We start from the raw sequence: 23797 nt of genomic DNA on the forward strand, positions 1-23797 counted from the left end.
TATTGATGAATTATTTTTCCTTTATTTTTAAAGGAACATTTTAATTAAAGTATTAATATAATATTAGAAAGAACCCAAATCATAGGTTTTCAGAATGATGAATTGTGATCAAGTAAACACATCTGGGCCAACCAGATCACAAAACAGAATATAATGGAAAAAGAATATTACCTGTACTTCAGATACCTCCTTCCTGGCCCTCCCAACATTCACTTTTCCCTCCTCTTCTTCAAATTAATTACTATACAGACATCTAATACTACCAATTAGTTTAGCTTGTTTTGGGAACATATATTATATATGTTCTTTTGTGGCTGGCTTCTTTCAACTTTATTTTGGGGGTAGTATTCATTTATGCTATTGCATATGACAATAGCTTGGTCCTTCTCATTGCCATATCGCATTTCATTGCATGAATATTCCATTACTGTTTTATCTACCCTACTGCTGACAGCTGTTTCACTTGTTTAAAACTTTTAGTTATCTACATTTAGTTATGTTTTGTACCTTTTCATTTAAATTAGGTCTTGTATAGCCATTGTTAGACTTGCTCTTATATCTTTGGGGTTTTTTAATACCAGTGTAAGTGATATTGTTTTCTCAATTTCATATCTTAATTGTTTATAACTAGTATGTAGAAATAAGATTCATTTTAAAATACTGGCCAGCCATTTGGCTAAATGTATTTACTAATCTAATATTGTATATATGGATTCACTGATATTTTCTACAGACACAATTAAGGTACTTGTGAATAAAATTGGTTTTATTTATTTTCTTTCTAATTTTTATACCTAGGATGTCCATAACATTATCGAATAGAAGTGATGGTAACCGTAGATGTGTTTATAGTATTCTCTGATGGTAGTTTGTATTTCTATGGGGTCGGTAGTGATATCCCCTTCATCATTTTTTATTGCATCTGTTTGATTCTTCTCTCTTTTCTTCTTTATTAGTCTTGCAAAAATCACAAGCATTCTTACACACCAGGAACAGACAAACAGAGAGCCAATTGCTACAAAAAGAATAAAATACCTAGGAATCCAACTTACAAGGGATGTAAAGGACCTCTTCAAGGAGAACTACAAACCACTGCTCAGTGAAATAAAAGAGGACACAAACAAAGGGAAGAACATACCATGCTCATGGATAGGAAGAATCAATATTGTGAAAATGGCCATACTGCCCAAGGTAATTTACAGATTCAATGCCATCCCCATTAAGCTACCAATGACTTTCTTCACAGAATTGGAAAAAACTGCTTTAAAGTTCATATGGAACCAAAAAAGATCCTGCATTGCCAAGACAATCCTAAGCCAAAAGAACAAAGCTGGAGGTATCACACTACCTGACTTCAAACTACACTACAAGGCTACAGTAACCAAAACAGCATGGTACTGGTACCAAAACAGAGATAGAGACCAATGGAACAGAACAGAGCTCTCAGAAATAATACCACACATCTACAGCCATCTGATCTTTGACAAACCTGACAAAAACAAGAAATGGGGAAAGGATTCCCTATTTAATAAATGGTGCTGGGAAAATTGGCTAGCCATAAGTAGAAAGCTGAAACTGGATCCTTTCCTTACTCCTTATATGAAAATTAATTCAAGATGGATTAGAGACTTAAATGTTAGACCTAAAACCATAAAAACCCTAGAAGAAAACTTAGGGAATACCATTCAGGACACAGGCATGGGCAAGGACTTCATGTCTAAAATACCAAAAGCGACGGCAACAAAAGCCAAAATTGACAAATGGGATCTAATTAAACTAAAGACCTTCTGCACAGCAAAAGAAATTTCCATCAGAGTGAACAGGCAACCTACAGAATGGGAGAAAATTTGTGCAATCTGCTCATCTGACAAAGGGCTAATATCCAGAACCTATAAAGAACTCAATCAAATTTACAAGAAAAAAACAAACAACCCCATCAAAAAGTGGGCAAAGGATATGAACAGACACTTCTCAAAAGAAGACATTCATACAGCCAACAGACACAAGAAAAAATGCTCATCATCACTCGCCATCAGAGAAATGTAAATCAAAACCACAATGAGATACCATCTCACACCAGTTAGAATGGCAATCAAAAAATCAGGAAACAACAGGTGCTGGAGAGGATGTGGAGGAATAGGAACACTTTTACACTGTTGGTGGGACTGTAAACTAGTTCAACCATTGTGGAAAACAGTGTGGCAATTCCTCAAAGATCTAGAACTAGAATTACCATTTGACCCAGCCATCCCATTACCGGGGATATACCCAAAGGATGACAAGTCATGCTGCTATAAAGACACATGCACACGTATGTTTATTGCAGCACTATTCACAATAGCAAAGACTTGGAATCAACCCAAATGTCCATCAGTGACAGACTGGATTAAGAAAATGTGACACATATACACCATGGAATACTATGCAGCCATAAAAAAGGATGAGTTTGTGTCCTTTGTAGTGACATGGATGCAGCTGGAAACCATCATTCTCAGCAAACTATCGCAAGAACAGAAAACCAAATACCACATGTTCTCACTCATAGGTGGGAATTGAACAATGAGATCATTTGGACACAGGAAGCGGAACATCACACACTGGGTTCTATTGTGGGGAGGGAGTACGGGGGAGGGATAGCATTAGGAGATATACCTAATGTAAATGATGAGTTAATGGGTGCAGCACACCAACATGGCACATGTATATATATGTAACAAACCTGCACATTGTGCACATGTACCCTAGAACTTAAAGTATAAAAAAAAAGAAGTGATGGTAACTGGCATATTGTCTTATTCCTTATATCATAGAGAAAGCTTTCAACATTTTACCATTGAACATGATATTACCTAAAGCTTTCTTGTAACTATTCTTATTAGATTAAGAAAATCCTCTACTTCCGAGTTTCTTACAAACATTTTTGGGGGCCAGGGATGGATGTTGCATTTATCAAATGCTTTTTCTGTACCTATGAATTATACTCATTTTCTCCTTTATCATCTTAATATAGTGGCTAACATGATTGATAGCCAAATATCAGTCCAACTTTACATTCCTAAAATAAACACCACTTGGTCATGTCATTTATTTGTCATTGAGTTCAATTCACTAGGATATTTTCTATCATCAGTGTTTACTCAGGAGATTGCTTGTAATTTTCCTTTTTTGTAATATATTTGCTGGGTATGAATATCAAACATATGCTGGCCTCATAAAACAAGATGGGAAATGCTCCCTCTTTTTCTATTCTGGAAGAGTTTCTGTACGATTGATTTCATTTCCTCTTCAAACATTTGGTACAATTCACTGAAAAAAGCCATCTGGGCCTCTAATTGTTTCTGTTTGGTTTGGGTTTTTAGGTTTTTAGTTTGGTGGTAAGATTTTAAATTATAGAATCATTTCATTTAATATATAAGACTACTCAGATATTCTATTTCTTCTTAAGCAAGTTTTGACAAGTTGTGTTTTTAAAAGAATTTTTTCATTTATCATAAAGTTGCTAATAAAATCCTCTCATATTTTTAATGTTAATAAGATTTATAGTGATGCCTCCCTTCATCCCTGATATTGATTATTTTTGCTGTCTCTACTCTTCTTGATGATTCTAACCAGGATTTGTTATTTTTGTTAATCTCTTCAAAGAAACAGCATTTAGCTTTGGTGCTCCTCTCTAGTATATGTTTATTCTCTATTTATTTAATGTTAGCTTTTATGTTTACTATTTCTTTCTCTCTACCTTCTTTTTCTACTGGTTTAATGTGATCTACCACAGTTTTTAAACTTACAATGTCTTCTCTCAACCAAACTGAATGATTTGCTCTTCCAAAGACACTCCTTATACTTACTAGACTCGTGGCTCTTATAGTTTCCGCTGTTTATAAACCATATTTCCCTTTACCAAAATCATACCAGTTTTTCAAGGCTCTCTCCAAATGCTACCTCCTCCAGAAAGCATTCTATGTTCTTCTCTTATTTGATATCCTTTGACTCCTCATAGCTCATTTGCCCTTCTTAAGTCACTTTATAACCTGGTTTATGTACTTCATTCCATTAGATCCTTAAAGACTTCAAGCTCAGTTTTTCTGAAAGCCTCACCATGGTGCTGCACACAAAATAGTTGCTCAGTAAACCCTGGTGCTTATGATTCAACTTCAGCAGTTAGATTCACAAAAACTAACCTGGGTAATAGCAGGAATTATTGACTGTCAACATTTAGTCAAACATTTAGAGTCAAATACATCATAAGAAGAGTTTGGGAGGAAAGGGAAAGAATTCTCATCTTCTAAAAAAAAATCTTACTTGCTTCTAAAAAAATATCTTACTTGCTTCTAAGTGACAACCATGTATCATCCAGAGCTAACATTTGACTTGACCATCACTTAAAACTCACATTTTGCCCATTATTTAAGGCAAATAGTTAAATGAGATAAAGGGGTTTGTTGTTGTTTTATATTGGGGGTTCCAGTTGGAAAATGAGAAGGTAAAGAAATTTCCCAAGGAAAAAAAAAATAAGCTAAAGGATAATTCTAATATTGTAAATGCACACTGCACATCAAAACATGCAGTCCTTTACAAGTTTGAACAAGTTATCACACCAGGCTATTAAAAAAAGACTTCAGAGCATGACTTAAAATGCAGGGGGAGAAACAGGGCATATGTTGGCTGTAACATACATATTTGGAGCCCTATTTGGAGCCATGATAACACATACATGTAAAAAGAATGAGTTTTACCTTTTAACACAAAGTACAGCTCTGCACCTTTCCAAAAATATCACATAAGCCACTCCATCTCTCATGAGCTGCCTCTACCCATTCTAGGATGCAAACCTCAAGGCACAATTTCCAAAGTAAATATTGAAAGAAAAAACATTTGAACCTATGGCCTATCTTTAGTAAAGGCAGAAAGAAGGAGTAAAGAGCACAAGAGCTTTGAGGGGAAACTTATGTTCAAATCTCAGCTGCCAATCTGACTAGCTGCAGGACCATGGGCAGGTTGCTTATCCTCTGTAACCCATAGCTTTCTCATCTGTGAAATGGAGATAACTGTGCCTATTCACAGGTTTATTGCACATCAAGTGCTGTAGCCTTCATGTGTGGTAGTGATGTTGTTGTCATTGGGTATTACTGCTGGTGCAGGTGGCACTGTTGTTGTTAGTGCTGTTATTGTTTTTAATAGCCATAAAAGGAGCAGGGGCATACTCTTAAGGCCTAAAAGCCATCATCATAATTGCTTTACTAGAAAAACTGGGATTGGCACAAATTTCATATGAACACAGCATCCTGGGAGAAGAAGGTGAATGAAATAAACCTAGGTAGGCCCTACAGTCAAACAAGTGTCAGCTACTTCATAGTGTCCCTGACCAGATTCCAGGACTCAGACAAGTTCACAATGGGTATTGGGTTGTGTTCAGTAGTCTAGGTTTGCCTTTGAACTCTCTCCCCTTCCTAGTTACATGAAACTCAGGAAAGTTGCCAAATAGTAGTTCTTGACTTCACAGTGTTCCAGTATATCCCTTTCATATTTTGTGGAACTAAGCAGGCTAAATTTGACCAAATATCAAGATACCTTTTAAGTGAAACTTCACCCAGCTGCAGGTCAGCTCCATGCAAAACAACAGTTATCTGCCTGGGCACAAAGACAAAGTAAAGTCTTATTTTTATAACAAAAAAATTAACCTCTGCATTAAAGTTGTACCTGAATGCAAAATCATATTCTTTCACCAATAGTACCACTTACACTTCAGCAACTCAGAGGAACTCAGTCTTATTTTGCTTACTACTTACTTCCAATAAAAAAAAAAAAGCCTGGTGGGGACAAATGTCACTCAAGAGGAACAACTCAAGGCACACAAGTGCTCTCGCTGACCATGGGACTGGAAAGTTAAATACCCACAATCCTCACTTCAATTACCACAGAAATACTACTTTTAACTTCACATTATGTCTCTGGCTTCTTAATCCACTTTAGTTAACAAGTTCACCAAATCAAGCACATATTCTGAAACTTTTACTAAAACCCTTATGTCACTCATATATGTCTTCTTTGATAAATTCTGCTGAAAATCTGATAGTTTCTGCTGTACTAGCAAAATGTTTGTTTTTCCCAAAGAATATCATTTAATGTTTTAAGCAAATGAGATCTAGAAAATTCTATTTATTTTCTTTTTAGCCTCAGCTGCTAAGTTTGGAGTGAAGTTTTATGTGTCATCTCAGTAATTATTATTACTCTAAGGGTTGGGTTTTTACATTTTTTAAAAAGCACAACATTCTCCCTGCCCTTCCATTTGTGACTGTTGGAGCTGCTATAGCCATTTGCTCACAGGCAGGGAGAGGTTGCCTGAAAATAGAGCTCACATGAAGGAAGACGAGATAAGGGATGGAATAAGAGAAAATGGGATCTGCTAACATCTTTTGAGCCTCTGGATCAAGATGTGCCCGAAGTAATACCCCTGTTTTTTTCCAGTAAATTTTTTTCCAATAAATTTCCTTTTGAGTTTAGCCACTTAGAAATAGATTTTCCTTCACTTAAAAGTTCTCACAATGAAAAAGGGGTTTGAGATTATTTGACAAGAACTGCCATTACTGTCATTCATTTTCTTAAAAAAAAAAATTGGCTTTATGAATGACACAAGAAAGTAAAACTTTTGGATGTCATGTTTATGTCATGTCAAATTTATAATAAAAATAAGTTACACATTCTTTCAAAGGAATTAGCATTAAAGAAAGAAAAAAGAGAAAACAAGCCTTTTAACTGCCATTCTTATTGACAGTTATCCACAAGAGCAGAAAAGAGGAGCTTAGTAAAGAATCTTTAGACACAAAAGCAAAAGAAGGAGGAGCACTGCAATACCTACAAGAAACTAATTTTCCAAGAAACACACACAATGTTCTAAGTGCAAACTTGGAACATACCTGCCAGACCAAATCAGGATCAAAATTAAAAGTTGAAGCTTCCTGCAAGAAGATAAATTACAAATAACTTTATTCACTTGGCTTCCTTTCATTTTTCATTCAGGTAACTTTAGCTCCCAGGCTCGACTGGCTGGTAGTAGATGTGATGTCTGCAAAAGAACTGCCCCCAATTTGACGCAGGCAGATGATATTTCCCAAGGTTCACCCCAGAAAAACACATTTTCACAACTCCAAAGTCCAGGGCGGGTACACAAAAGTCTAGAACTACCAGACTGTGGTTCTAAATAGTGCTTAAATTTAGGCAAGATTTCACAGACTTTCACAACAAAAGTCTTTTGTGAGTTTATGCAAAGCGTGTATATGGGGACAATGGGGGTTGAAGCACACCCTTAGTTCCTCTAAAAAGCAAGAAACAAATAAGGATAATCTCTGAGCCCAATTTAGTCTATGAAATCTCTTCTTTCTTTTTTTTTTTCTTTGAGACAGTGTCTCACAACGTCACCCAGGCTGGAGTTCTGTGGCAAGATCTTGGCTAACTGCAACCTCCGTGTCCCAGATTCAAGTGATTCTCCTGCCTCTGCCTCCTGAGTAGCTGGGATTACAGGTGCCCGTCACCATGCCTGGTTAAATTTTTTTTTTTTTTAGATGGAGTCTCGCTCTGTCGCCCAGGCTGGAGTGCAGTGGCCAGATCTCGGCTCACTGCAAGCTCCGCCTCCCGGGGTCACGCCATTCTCCTGCCTCAGCCTCCCGAGTAGCTGAGACTACAGGCGCCTGCCACCGCGCCCGGCTGATTTTTTGTATTTTTTAGTAGAGATGGGGTTTCACCGTGTTAGCCAGGATGGTCTCGATCTCCTGACCTCGTGATCCGCCCACCTAAGCCTCCAAAGTGCTGGGATTACAGGCGTGAGCCACTGCATCTGGGCCTAATTTTTGTATTTTTATTAGAGACGGGGTTTCACCATGTTGGTCAGGCTCGTCTCAAACTCCCGACCTTGTGATCTGCCCGCCTCGGCCTCCCAAAGTGCTGGGATTACAGGTGTGAGCCACTGCGCCCCGCCAAGAAATCTCTTCTTAATTTTAAATTCTATCAAGGCACTAGATGACACCAATGTTTACCCAGGGTTAAAATATAACAGGGTCTCAAGTTCCACTCACTAGGCTGAAGGGTCAGTTCGATTTGGTAGTCAACTCTAAAGCCTGTACAATATTCCCACCAATTTCATAGAGGTGTAATGTACAAAATTAGATGAGATCACAGCCTCCAGCCTGAGCTATACACATAGCTGAGATGACCCTCTACCAGCTGCCTCCATAACTCAATTTAGGTATGTTGAGGATAGATGCTAATGGGACCCAGACTTCTCTGTTGACAAGACAGAAGGCAGTGCTTTTGTAAGTTAACAGGCAACCAAAAAGACAACAGAAAAACCTGAGGATCAGTTTCCTGAAAATTATATTGATCTTCATTTGTCCTAAAAATACAAATGCCTTATGCCTACAAATCAGCAACATTGCCATCCATAGAAGGAGAACTCTAGGTTCAATTTACTGATAATATGTGGATATGAATTTGCCCTAGAATTCAAGTTTCTCTGCCTTCTCATGTAGATAACCTGAGTTTTTTATTTATAATTTTTTGTTTTATAATAAAACATAATGCTAGAAACAACAAACTAGGATCAAACATATTTTTCTACTTTAAAAAGTCACAAAAAAGGTACCAATTGTCTTTGTATGGAGACATTTACCAGGAAACTACCCACCACATTAGAAGAGGTGTTTCTCCTGTTTTTTCCAAAGGCCTTGGGAACTCACTCTTTTTTTTAAAATGATAATTTGGAAATAGATTATATATACATCCTCTTCTCCATTACTATTTGTGCTGACTTGGAAGGTGGGTGTGGAGGTGGGTGGAAGGGGGACTGAGTCACCCTTTGGAAAAAAAAAAAATCAAGTCTTTTGTCCTTTTGTCTTTTCATTTTCCCTTTTTTTTTTTTTCTTTTCTTTTTTTTAAGCCTTAACCAAGTATCAGGGTTGATTCCAATATGAAGTGAGGATAAACTCTGAATTATGAACCACTGGCCTACCATTCCCCAGTGTAGAATGTTCAGTTTCTTTTCAAAATGTTTAAATTATATAAGTTTAAAACAACTGATGAGCCAGGGTTAATAATTATTTTTAATCCTATTGGCATTTGGTGGCTTCAAATATATTTTTCAAACCCAGATGCTACAAATACATTATGAGTGCCTTGACTCATGTAACCTCATTTGGGGGACACATAGTTTTAAAGCAAATGACCTATACTATTTTCACAAAAATCCACTTGGATGAAGAAGTTGTCATTGAATAAGAAAAACAATCCCTACTCAGAATTGCACATGCCAATAATTCAAGAGCTCATATTAGTTTCTTTTCCCTCAAAACTTGGGAATTTGGGGACAGATAATTCAAAATCATATGCTGCAAGAAGGACTGAGAAGACTCATCATCCTATCAGCAAGCTTTAGAATTCTCTTGCAGGCCCATGGCGACCAGCAAACTCCCTGAGTGTTAAACTTGAGCATGGAATTTTCAGATTGCAAACATCTTGGTTATAAACTTAGTGTTTCTTAATGGAACACATTAAATCAAGAATTATTTATTATTGAGATAAATACTTTACTATTTGCACCCTTCTGGCAAAAACTGTAAATAAAAAGTTTTCAAATTTCTAGATACTAGCAAAGAAATTGAGTTTCATTTAGACCAGTTTCTTAATCACAGATCATGACTTGGCCTTGCTCATTTACTTCATGATTCCTTAAATGTCCTGAATCCTCTCAGAAGGATTTTTCTATTCCTTTAAACAGTGTATCTCTATGCCTGCACAGCTAAATAGGATACTTTGCAAGTACTTAGTAAAGTGTTATTACTTCCAGACTTGGTTAGCAGAAAATACTGGGGTCACAAGAAAGTTTTTTTCTTAAAAAGTATTTCAATTTTGAAAATTTTGCTGATAGCATAATTTTAATTATTTAACAATACCACTGCATGTAAAATAACTTCCCTTTGCCAACTCTTAATTTCTCAAAGGTGCTTTTTATTGTGATGTGAATAGGAGGAAAAGAATTATTATAGTTTAAAAATTTTACTTTTAAAACACACACAAAACCTCCCTAGGACTAGACATGCTTTGCAAAGGAACCCAGCTCCTTTCAGCCAATGGATTCTTGAGCCCTTTATTCTTTTGCCCAGAAAAGGAATCCTAATTAAAGGGCCAATAAATTAAATGTGCCCAGGAAGGTAAAAAATTTCAGAAGTAAAGCACCCAGCAGGGTGCCTAGAGAAAAACACAAGGTTCATTTCATGTTTATATTAGGCACCACCAAGTTAGAACAAACTCCCAAGGCATAACTGTTTCTGACAAAAGTACACAGTTCCTACCTTCATTTCGATGACAGTCTGGAGAGCCTTCGTCTTGGCTGGCTCCGGCTGAAGCTGGCTTCTTCGGTGCAATTCCTGGGGAGGAACACGATAGAAATAAGCCTGACGGTTCATCCTTCCGTTATACCATAACCTTTATAGAGGTACTACACAGCCTGCTGGGTCCAGTTTCCCTGTGCACAGACATAAACAAGCCACAGGTGCCTCTTCCCCCACACTCTTTAGCATCCCTCCTGCCTGGAGCCTGCGTTCCAGCGAAAAGCTCCTGGCACATGCGCTATTTCTGAAACTTCCATCAATAATTAATGTCAACTGTGACAAAGCCAGCAAGTAATCATAGTCCAAATACTGTTCAACACTGGGGCTGATGCCCAGCCATCAAATCATAATTTACTAAATTACATTACTCTGTGCTCCCAATACAAACACAGCAAGGAAACAGAGGAAAGAAAATGACTAACGTGGTTGCAAATCCGCTGCACGCATGGCATTTTGCTACCGAGGTAGGTTTGAAATGAGCAATTTAAAACCATTTCAGTACAACTGTGTCACTTTTGAGAGTGATTTGATGAAACCCTGTGAATCTCTTGCTTCCGAATTTACAGTTTCAGTCCTTGTTTAAAATCACATCTGTGGGTGATATATTTATGTATCATGATGCCAAGAAATTAAAATTGGCATTAGTATCAACAGTGTTAGAGGGGAGAAAAAAATTGTTAAAGCCAGATGTGGACCCAAAAACCCCTGTAACGATGATGAACATTTATTTAGGTAAAAAGCAAACACCACGATTACAATTTTTATCTTGAAGGGTCACTTTTTATATGCTTCTCCTCAAAAGAACACTTCTGTTGAGACTTTGAAAAGTTGCCTTAGCAGAAGAGAGAGATAAGGACAATGTGTGCTCAGATCACACTTGGATTTTCTTAACTATCAACAGTTTTAGGAGAGTGAGAAATTGGCAGGAGTAAACAAAAGTGCTCACACATACGCATGCTGCTGATTCAGGTCACCTATGGAATAATTCTATCAATACTTACTTCTGCTTCCACAAAAATCAGTTTAGAGTCAACATGGGGTAGTTCTAGACTTTCAGAACCACTGAATCACAAACATTTACTTTTTTTAAAAAAAGGAGTTAAAAAAGAGAATCAATATCATTTCAAGCTTTCTGCAAGTAAAGGCATTTAAAATTAACTCTACCTCCACCACTATCATCTACTATCACTGTCACTTCAAAAAGATATGACATGGGGTCAGGCATGGTGGCTCACACCTGTAATCCCAACACTTTGGGAGGCCGAGGTGGGCGGATCACGAGGTCAGAAGATTGAGACCATCCTGGCAAACACGGTGAAATCCCATCTCTACTAAAAATACAAAAATTAGCTGAGCATGGTGGCGCATGCCTGTAATCCCAGCTACTTGGGAGGCTGAGGCAGGAGGATCACTTGAGCCAGGGAGACAGAGGTTGCAGTGAGCTGAGACCACACCACTGCACCCCAGCCTATGACAGAATGAGATTCTGTCCAAAAAAAAGATAGGACACATTAATGTAAAAGCTATCAGAACACTCAAGACCCACAATAAAAGACAGTCCTATCCAGGATAAGATAAGCAGGCAATCTTTTGCCCACATCCTATTATGCTATTCTTATTATATTTGCCAGTGGCCCAAGAAATCTTACAGGTGGACCATAGGGCACATGTCCAAGGACCAGTGTAGGGGAGTTAATGCTACAGCTCTGGACCAGGAATCTGAAAATAATATTTTCTTCTCAAACTAATCACTGGCACAAATCAGCCACCCTGTACAAAGTTCTTTCTTAACCTCCAATTTGAAAACTATGCTTCCTAACTATTCAAAATGCTCTTGCATCAGTCAGGATATTTTTTCCCCTAACATATCCCTGGGAAGGGATGAAGTCAACTATTACCAAACATTTATGAATAGAGAAATAGAGATCCTGTGTCCCTCTAGAGGCACTGGACTGCAATCATCTGGCAACACTACCATTTTTGGACTCTGAAAATGGCAGAGATTTTCTGAAGGAAGGACCTTAAGGCAGCTGTCCTTTTTGAGCATCTGTGATGTTCCTAGCACTGCTTGTCTCATTCAAGCATCAGCACTACCAAATGAAGATGTTGTATATGGTGAGCACAGTGGGCTGCTGGAAATTTTAAAAACCTGCACCTACCATGGCCAATATCAAGCTACCCAAGTGGCATCCCTGAATGCAGACTTGGGAAGGGAGACACAATAGCACCCCCCATTGTATGGCATTTTCTACCACACAGACACAATAAATGTAACAACCTCAACATCTTAGATAATAGTAAAGTGTAATAAGAAATTAGGAAGTTATGAGTTTTTAATGTAATCTATTTAATTGTGTGTTTGTATATTTAATTTGTAACTTTAGTTATTAGAACAAGTTTCCAATCAATTTGGAATCAATATATGGCTTTTTTCCAGCTTTCATGGGTCACTACAACCCAGTGCCAACATAGCATTGGGTGGATCCTATGAGATTTCAACCTATACAAAGAAAAAATCTACTTGGTCCTCAACATTACTTCCAAGATTGCTGGAGTTCACTGGAGCAATAAAAACTCATAGACAAGAAAACAAAAAGTAAGTCACTTGTCAGAGTTTCTCTGTAGCAACTGTTAGAAGAAATACATTTCACAGATCACCATTCTGATGCCAGGTGGCACTGAAATCATCTTTTTAAAAGCCAGGAATGCAATTCATAATAATTTCATGCCATAACAATTCCAAGTTCCAGAATGAAAATTATAACTTGAAGAGAGAGGTTAGGCTTGTATAAAACAAGGAAAAATAATGAAGAAACGACTAAGCAACACAGTGAAAATAAAAATCCCAGGGTAGAGGCAGGTGCTGCTGTAATTTCTGCCAAACACAAAAACATTGTCAAGGGTAAGCATGCAATAAAAAAGCTAAACTTGTAGCAATAGTTATGCAAAAATGGAAACAGAGTTCTCTTTGCTATAATTATACAAATTATATTATAATACAAACCAGCTAAAAATCCAGATTGGGCCCTTACCCTCTGTGTCACTCCTTTAAAAATAAAATAAAATCTCCAATTATCCAAGAATTGTAATTTTCTTAATTACAATATTTTTCAACCCTGACTTCATAGATTATGAGGATCACCTTGATTCCTAAGGTGTCAGGTAAATGAAAATTGTAATCTATATCCAGACAACATGGACTGTCTGAAAATCCCATCTCAAACACTTCGCCTATCTCTGAGATTTGGGATTATTATAATACTCACTCTGTGGCAGAGGACCAGTTGCCCAAGGAAGGTTTGTGCTCCTCTTCCATACTATAGAGTTGTTGCTAGAAGGCCCCACAACCACTACCTAGATAGGGCCATGGGACTTATTTCTGGCCAGTGGAATGTGGTTAGAAATGTGCAACTCAATCAACTTCCATAAAAACTTCCTAACTGGTCCTCAACTCTCCCTCTTTTTCTTTTGTTTGAACACCTGTTTTTATTTTTTATTTTTTTTTATTTATTATACTGTAAGTTCTAGGGTACATGTGCACAATGTGCAGGTTTGTTACATATGTATATATGTGCCAGGTTGGTGTGCTGCACCCATTAACTCGTCATTTACATTAGGTATATCTTCTAATGCTATCCCTCCCCCCCCTCCCCCCACCCTACTACAGGTCCCGCTGTGTGATGACTAGCTAGAAGTGAAGGATTTCAATATCCAAGAAGACAGTGTAGCCTCAAGATAAAAGAAGCCCACATTTCTGAAACATCATTTGAAAGGCTGCTGAAGACCTACATTGCATGGTGATATGAAGTAAACATAAACTTCTATTAAGTTAAGCCTATGAGTTTTCAGGCTTTATCTACAGAGATCTCAGCTCTCTCTGCTTTAAGAACTGCAAAGGCTGCAAGGCAAAATAATACCTTATTAGTCCTGTATTGTTTGTTGCTTTTGAATCACCAAAGTGATTTTAACGTGTGATTGCTTGCCAAATTTTCTAAACAGACAGTAGGATGAATTGGTTGCTGGAGGCTCCAACTGCCCCTAACCATCTGAGAGATGTACCCATTATGCACTAATCCTAAACAATTAATGAATTTCCCCAGGAGAATTTGATGTCCTCTCATATAGGTATGAATGAGTATAAGATTTAACTTACTGAGATAGTTTTCACATGACAATATTATTAAATCATGAAGTGCAATGGTACTTAAACTTTTCTGAGTCACACATCTCCGTAAAAATCAAATGGGAGGAGTGGATTCTCTCTGGAAATGGACACAAAAGCACATACAAGCAAAATGGTGTGCACCATGCCAGCTAGTTCACAGAGCCTGGATCAGCACCCCAGAAGTTTACCTTTGAACCAGACTTTGGGCTGAGAACCACTTATTGAGAGGAAAGAGCACTGTACTAGAAGTCAAAAGTCAGAAGCCTGCAGTCCCAGCATGAGACTTTGGGTATGCTGTTTCCCCTCTCTGATCCGCAGAATCAGGAGCTTTATGAATAGGTGTCTAATGCTCTTCCAGCTCTGAGACTATCCAGATTTTTAATAGACAGCTGACTCTGAAATGAGGACCTCCGGTTGGTATTTCTAGTCCCACCCATTCTCACTTTTAAAAACAACAGAAAAAAATAAGAGAAGAAAATTGACAGCATCACAAAATTTAATATCTCACAGTGACATCAATCCCCGCATTATATATTTTCCTGTAATTTCATGACAAGGTTGGCTTTAGCTAGTGCAAAATTGCTAGCTTCTTCAGCTGATCAACATGAAAATATATGAAGAGCCTAGAATTTTGAGCATGAAATCTCAAGTGGTTCATCAGAATGATACTTCTTGGCGTTAATGAGAGTCTAGAGTCTAGTGAGTTAATCTGGATGGACACTAGCTTCCAAGAGGAACCTGGCAGAATAATGTTCACACACACCACATACTTTCTTCAACAGACCAAATAATAATAATAATAACAACAATTAAAAACTTAACTTTCATTCCAAAGGTAATTATTATGTTTATCTGGCTTTTTCCCATTATTGTTCTGGAAATCTATTACTGTATAATAAGCCACCCCACACTTAATGGCATCAGACCGCCACCATTGTATTATGCTCATGAATTCTAGGTCAGTTTCTTGCACATGAGCAAGAAACTACATGGCCTTTTATTACCTAACCTTGAAAGTCCTATAGCACCACTTCTGTCATGCTCTGTTGAAGCAGTCACAAGCCTGCTTCCTAAAGGAAGGAGTGTCAAAGAATTTGAAGACATGTTTTAAAATTGCCACTATTATGGACCAACACCAATTGGAGGAATCAACAGGAAAGGAACACTATAATCTCAAACATCAACTCATGTCAGTCTTAAGACATGGGAGATTCAGATGCTCAAATAATAATTTGATATGGGGGATACAAGAAATACAGCAGTGAACCAAACAGACCAATATCCCAGCCTTCATAGTTGTTTGTTTTTCTTTTTAATTCCAGATTCCAGTGGTGGAAAAGCCACGATAATTTTAAAAGGAGACTAAACCACATTGTTATAAATGTTATAAAGGAAAATAAATCAGAGAAGTAGAATGGGAAATACTAGGGAGGCACGGATCAATTACAACTTTCAATAGGGTAGTCAGAGAAAGCTTCATGAAAAGGTGACACTTAAACAAAGATCTAAAGCAGGGGTGTCCAATCTTTTAGCTTTCCTGGGCCACACTGGAAGAAGAATTGTCTTGGGCCACACATAAAATACACTAACACTAATGATAGTTGATGAGCTTAAAAAAAAAAAAGTCACAAAAAAATCTCTTAATGTTTTAAGAAAATTTATGAATTTGTGTTCGGCTGCATTCAAAGCCGTTCTGGTAGCATGCAGCCCATAGGCCACTGACTGGACAATCTTCATCTAAAGGAAATGAGGGAACAAGCAGTGTAGATATTCCAGGCAGAGAGAACAGTGAAGGCTAAGTGTGTGGCTGAAGTTGCATGAGGGATGGGGAAAGTAGAAAGCCAAAGAAGTGCAGGGGTGGGTGGGAATGAGAGGATGAGCTCCACATTTGGAGTCTGTCATGAGGACATTGATTTCACTCTGAGAAAAACGGGAAGATATTGGAAGGTCTGAGCAAAGGCAAACCATGATATGAGGCACTTTCTTAAAGGAGTACTCCCAATGTTGTATTGCAGCATGGTTTCAGGGTGGTGGTGATAAGGACAGACCCATTGGGGCTAGTTAGAGGTAACTGGAATAACTCCTGCAAGTCATGATAGAACCCTGGACCATGGTAGCAGAGTGGAGGCAAGGAGAAGAAGTTGAGTTTAGATATGTTTTGAACATGAGGCAGACTTGGCTTCCTGATAGATTGCCTGAGGACTAAACAGAGAAGCAAAAGATGGCTCTAAGGCTCTTAGCCTGAACAACAGGAAGAATAGAAGTGGACTACCAAGATAGGGAAGATTGGGAAGGAAAGGTGGGAGTTATGGGAACTAAGAGTTTTGGTTTTGTATGTGTTAAGTTTGTAATGATATTAGATATTTAAGTGAAGATGCTGAGTAGGTGATCAAATAGATGAGTTTGGATTTGAGGGGAGAAGTAAGAACTACAATGACAACTTTGGGATTAGTGAATAGACAGTATTTAAAACCTAGATGAATCAACTAGGGACTGAGTATAGAAAGAAGAGAGATCAAAGTATTGAGCACAGGGGTACTCCAAGAGTGAAGGGTCAGGAAGTGAGGAGCAAGCAGCAAAGGAGCCTGAGAAGGACAGCCAGTGAAGTAGGAAGAGAAAGAGGAGCATGGCATCCTAGAGATCAAGTGAAGAAGCTGTGTCCATAATGAGAGCATGGCCATCATATCAATTGCCACTCAGAGATCAATAGCAGAATTGATCTCTATTATATATATCTACATCAGAGAATTGACCACTGGACTTAGTCAAGGTCATTAGTGACCTCAACTAGAGCAGTTTGGGGGATGGCAGGAGTGAAAGTCTAACTAGAATGTCCTGTGGAAGAATAGGAGGAGAGAAGAGCCTCAGGTTACTATATTTGCACAGTGTGCTATTTAATCAATCATTCATTTTGTCAAAACTCTGCTTTAGATTTGTACACCCAAGTTCATAGCTGCATTAGCCCAATAACCAAAAGGTAGAAGCAACCCAAATGTCCATAGATGAATGAATGATAAACAAAATGCCATGTAAACGTACCACAGAATATTATTCATCCATAAAAAGGACGGAAATTTTAATGCTTGCTGCAACATGGATAGACCTCAAGGACATTGTGTTAAGTGAAATAAGTCAGTCACAAGAAGACAAATATTGCATGATCTCACTTATGATAGGTATCTAGAGTAGACAAACTCATCAAAATAGAAAGTGAAATGGTGCTTGCCAGGGGTGGTGACAGGCAGAAATGAGGAGTTGTGTAACAGGTACAGAGTTTCAGTTTGGCAAGATGAAAAAGTCCTAGAGATAGGTTGTACAACAACGTAAATATACTTAACACTATTGAACTGTACACTTAAAAGTGGTTAAGATGGTAAATTTTATATCATGTGTATTTTACCATAATTAAAAGTTTTTCTAAAACAGAAACAGAAATTGTTGAAGACCCACAATCTTTCCCACCTCTATCCTTTCAGAGAGTAACCATCATCTTGAAGTTGGTGTCTATCTTTTTCATGCATGTTTTTGTGCTTTCATTACATATTTATGTCCTCATAAATAATATAAAGCTAACAATACAGTATGCTGTTTTTTACAGAAATACCAACTGTCTATTGCACAAAGCTTTTTTGCATTTTGGTTTTTACCTCAATAATATTTATGTTTCCAAACTTTATCAATGATATTAAATAAGTAATTCTATAAATAAGTGTTTCCTACTCTTTTTTCCATTACAAATAGTGTTTCAATAAACCTCTCAGTACATGGAGGGATGGAGAACCAAGTGTGTTTTAGGTATCTTAAATGCACAATAATTCTCTTCTTTCTAAAACATACTGTTTTTCCATCTGGAATAATACTCCACCCTTTTATTCCCTTTTGTCTATAGAGGTTATCAAACTTCAGCCCACAGACCAAATCCAGCCCACCATCTCTTCTGGTAAATAAAGTTTTATTGGAACGCTGTTATGCACATTGATTTCCACATTATTTATGGCTGCTTTCATGCTGCAATGGCAGAGCTGGGTGGTTGTGACAGAGAACATATGGTCCTGCAAAGCTGAAAATAGTTACGATCTGGCCCTTTATAGAAAAGTTTGTCAACCCTTGGTCTAGGATATCTTCAAAACTCATACTAGCCAATCTCAGAAAAAATAATTACCCCTCAGGGGGTAGTTTAAAATATGTCCACAAATTCTTCAGCATTCTTTTTATAAGGTGAAGCCTAAATGTCTTCCCCTTCACTGTAGACTGGACTCAGTAACTTACTTCTAATGAATAGAATAAGGTGGAAGTGACATGTTTGACTTCTGAGGCCTAGGCTTAAAGAAATTATGGCTTCTTTCTTGCTCATATTCTTGGATCAGTTGTTTTGGTAGATGGCAGCTGCCACGTCATGAGGATATCAAGACATCCTATGGTGAGGCCCATGTGACAGGAACTGAGGCCTCCTGCCAAAAGCCATGTAAATGAGCCATCAAGAAAGTGGATCATCCAGTCCCATTCAAGCCTTCAGATGACTACGGCCCTGTCCAACAGCCTGACTGCAACCTCATGAGGGGCGCTGGGCCAGAACTACCCAGCTAAGCAACTGCCAAATTCCTGACCTACAGAGTCTGTGAGATAATAAAGGTTTGTTGTTTTAATCCATTAACTTTGCGGCAATGTGTTACGCAGCCATATGTTGCAAATATATCACAGGAAGGTCAACAGCTGACCCTCTAGACTAGTCTAACATTCCATACCCTCATATAGACTCTCATAGCATTGTGTACTTTTCCTTCATGTCATTGAACATGGCCACAATTTTACACTAATTTATAAAATTAATTAATCCATGTCTGTGTATAGCATGGAGTGGTAAACTCCATGAGCACAGTAACTCTATGCCCATTACACTCCCAGTACCTAACACAGTGCCTGCCAACAGTAGGAGCTCAATAAACAAACACTGATGGATTGATTAAATGAAACAGAACAAATGACACTGTACGTATAAGCCTGGAAGTCCTACAGTACTTTCGACCAAAAGGAGTCTGCTGTGAAAGATGATAATAGCTAACAGTTACTTACACATTGCTATGCGCTAAGCACTCTTTTAAGTATTTAATAAATGTTAATGTGTTCAATCCTCAAAATAACCTCCCTAGGTAGGTATTATCACCATTTTATTATCACCATTTTTCACTTGAAGAAACAGAAACAGAGAAGTTATTAACTTGCCCAAGAAAACCTACTGAACTGTACTGCAGAAATTTATCCCAGGCAGCCTGACTCCAGAGCCACTGCTCCTAATCGCCTCGCTACACTGACCCCATTTCACCACTTGGCTTTGAGTTGATATTTGAAGTTGACACCTCCATGGGCTTATTTCACTATAGTCACTTCCCTACTTCTCCTTTGATTCAGTCTCATTTCCCATTCTTTTCTTCAGTATTTGAAAATGAAAGAATTTTATCATAACAGCAGTTGTCTGAGACCGATGTCCATATTAGATATTAAAACTTTTTTTTTTTTTTTTTTTTTTTTTTTTTTTTGAGACGGAGTCTTGCTCTGTCGCCCAGGCTGGAGTGCAGTGGCCGGATCTCAGCTCACTGCAAGCTCCACCTCCCGGGTTTACGCCATTCTCCTGCCTCAGCCTCCTGAGTAGCTGGGACTACAGGCGCCCGCCACCTCGCCTGGCTAGTTTTTTGTATTTTTTAGTAGAGATGGGGTTTCACTGTGTTAGCCAGGATGGTCTCGATCTCCTGACCTCGTGATCCACCCGTCTCGGCCTCCCAAAGTGCTGGGATTACAGGCTTGAGCCACCGCGCCCGGCCTAGATATTAAAACTTAAAAGGCAAACATGGTTAGGCTCACAGGAGAAGTGGGGCAAAAAACAAAAAACAAAAACAGAATCACTTTCAAATATTAATATCTGTCTCAATCTTTGACCAAGCATTTATAAATAATAACAGAAAATATTTACATAGTAGAATTAATAAGCCTAAATTAATAGACAATTACACTGAACTTTGGATCCAGAAACTTCCATTTCAAGACTCAATGAAATATTTAAAGATTGAGCCCATACCCAGTCACCAAAGAAAACCTCAGGTGGATTCCAAAAGGCAGAAGTTAATATACAAGCTACATTCTTTGTCCATGCACAATAAAGCAAGAAGTTAAAAATAAAAGTTGAAAATAAAACCTCACTATTTGGAAAATAAAGCTCATAAAATCTTTAAATTCATCCTCTAGAGTAAGATCCTGTCCTCTCCACCTCCTAGGTGCATGACCTTGGGCAAGTTACTGGATTTTCTCTAATACTCAGTTTCCTCATGGATGTCATGGCTATCTCATCAGGTAGAGAAGTTGGGATAAATATATGGACTGACACACAGTACACAATCATCATTGAAATGTATCCTTATGACTGTTTTTGCTCTTTAATGATTATTAGTTTTCCTGACAGCACGTTAAACAAGGCAGCCTGGCAGAACACCTTCCCTGCCCCCTTGTTCTGTGCTCTGACATTCGCTAGCATTAATGCACTGCCATTGTGTCTAACTGAATCATTTTCAGTTACCAAAAGCCCACTATTTGCCAGGTAGGGCACACAGAGAATACCTGCCTTCACAGAGCTTATGTTCTAGTGCATGCATTCTCAGTGGGGTGATGTCATGCCTAGAGGATTTGGGGAACAGCAAGTTTCCCAGGGTTGTTGGAGTGGAAAGAATGCTGAGGAGAATGCTGAGAGATGAGATCCAAGAGGTAAGGGCTGCGGAGGGGGCAGAATGTATAAGGCCATGTAGATTATCATAAAGATATTCGTCTTACACAGAAGGCTTCAAATTCTAGAGAGACAGGGAACAGTTTCCATGGAAATAGATAAATACAGTACGAAGTCATTGGTAAATTAGTTTTCAGCTGTCACAAGTAAATGGACATTTGGGAGCCTAAAACTATGCTATCTGAATCTCTGTACACGTACGTTTTTCTTTAATTTGTTTTAATGGATAATGTGCTCCTTTTGCTGAATCTGCATTAAAGATTTTTCCACAGATTCATCTTGGTCCTTTAGATGCTATGGTCTTGGAAACCACGGAAATTAATAGAATGAAATTCTATTAATATTTGGCCAGTTGTGTTATGTTGGCAATGTCATAGGGAGAAACAATAAAATGTAGTTATTTAGTTCGATAATTATTGGACACCTAACACATGTTAAGCAATGCAGAGACAGCAAAGATAAATGAAACACCATCCCAGGTCTCAAGGAACTTGACTGTCTAATGGAAAAGGGAATATATTTCCTGGAATATAAGACCACAAATGTTAATTTCAACAATAACAACAGCAGCTATAACTTACACAAGGACTATCATATGTAAAGCCTATGCTTCCCATCTAGTGCCTGATTTGCTCTGCACAGCAATCCACCGCATAGGACTTACCACCCCATGGAAAAGGTGCAGCCACTCAGGCTGACAGAGTTAGGTAACATGCCCAAGATTGCAAGGGTGGTAAGACTTGAGAGTACAAGCACTGTCAGTCTGATGTCTAAACTCGCTCTTTTAATTACAAACATAACACTTGGTTTATATTGCTATCTGCGGTCCCTTCATCCTCTGCAAACATCTAGTGTTTTAACAGAGATCTAAATCTGACTCATGGCTTGTTTCTCAGTTCTGTGATAGAACCCCACCCATTTTGAATGACATACCATGAGAAAGAAGGCAAAATAAGCATCCAGGCCTGATGAGGGAAGAATGACTTTGGAAAACCTCATGGAAGAGTACATGTGGGTGGTTAATCTTCAACCAGCTTTGCATTCCTCTGTTGAACTCCATTTCTGAGCTAAAATACACCTCCCTGAACCTTATATGCACTGTTCTTTGTCCCTCTCATTTGGGGACATAAAAAAAAATTGGACCAATCTCCCACTGTGACAGTTTTCTAGTACAAAGTTTTCTTATTAAAGAGTCATTATTCTATTTCTTACATTACACAGTGTCCTGGTCACTCACTTCAGCCTATGCATCTCATCTCATCTGGTCTCAGAAGCTAAGCAATATTGGGCCTGGTTAGTATTGGGGTAAGAGAACAGTTGGAAAAACTGGGTGCTGTAGGCTTTGAGCACAGAGGCAAGAATCACAGAGTACTATTCCCATACTTTAAAACCTCATGGATTTCCCAGCTGAATTTTAAAACTGAAGTGGACCAGTGGCTCCATCTTACCTTACTTGTTACCTATTTGAAAATTATATTCATCTGTAACTGTTATCTTATGCCTCTACCACCATTATCTATTGAGAGCAGATAACTTGTTTCTTTCAGTTTGCAAGCCCACTAAAAGAGAGAAATTATGTCCCCAGGAGTGGTATTTAATGGATTATACCCAGAGCCTCATCCATATATAAGTGATTTAGACAATGGGACTTTTGAACTGATGAAATTTAGATGAGATTTTGAACTGAGTTGATGCTGCAATGGGATGAGATCTTTGGAGATTTGGGATGTGGTGAACGTATTTTTTATTTGAGAGGAATGTGAATCTCTGGGAGTCAGAGGGTGAAATGTAGTGGGCAGAATGAAAAAGAAGTCCACTTTCTATTTCTAAAACTTATTAATATGTTACGTTATATGGCAAAAGAGGCTTTGCATCTGTAATTAAGATTACAGACATTAAAATAGGGAGATTATCCTGGATAATCTGGGTGAGTGCAATCTCATCACATGTACCTTTCGAAAGCTGAGAACTTTCTCTGGTTGGAGGCAGAGAGAGATGCAGCAGATGAGGATGTCAGAGAGATCCTCAGTGTGAAACGGATTTGATGTGTCATTGCTGATTCTGAGATGTAGGGGCCACATCATGTGCAAGAACCATAGGAAGCCTCTAAGGGTTCAGGGTGGCCCCCAGCTGATGGCCAACAAGGAAATCAGGACCTTGGACCTATAAATGCAAGGAAGTGGCTTTGGCCAACAACCTAAATGATGTGAAAGCATATTCATCTCAAGAACCTTTTAAAAAAAGGGGGGGGTTGGGGTGGCACAGCCTTTATGATACTTAATTTTGACCTTGTAGAACTTGAAGCAAAAAGTCCAGTTGAGTTGTGCTATACCAGGACACTTCTGACCTGTGAGCTAATAAATCTGTGTTGTTTAAGCTGCTAAACATGTGGTAATTTGTCACGGCTGCAATAGGAAACTAATATTGAATGGTTAATCTCTCCTTTGCCCTCCCCTGTTGGAGAGGTTTTTTTCTACATTG

At 38.2% G+C, this 23797-nt stretch overlaps 1 protein-coding gene across 1 annotated transcript in view; it reads right to left on the reverse strand.

The window, feature by feature from the left end:
• ERC2 (ELKS/RAB6-interacting/CAST family member 2) overlaps positions 1-23797 on the reverse strand; it is a 975448-nt gene that overhangs the window by 665006 nt on the left and 286645 nt on the right. Inside the window, exon 4 of the mRNA XM_077993178.1 lies at positions 10341-10415. Coding sequence (XP_077849304.1) covers positions 10341-10415 — 75 coding nt within the window. The remainder of the gene's footprint in view (positions 1-10340; positions 10416-23797) is intronic.

This window comes from Macaca mulatta, chromosome 2, assembly GCF_049350105.2.
Source record: "Macaca mulatta isolate MMU2019108-1 chromosome 2, T2T-MMU8v2.0, whole genome shotgun sequence".
Classification (NCBI taxonomy): Eukaryota; Metazoa; Chordata; class Mammalia; order Primates; family Cercopithecidae; genus Macaca; species Macaca mulatta.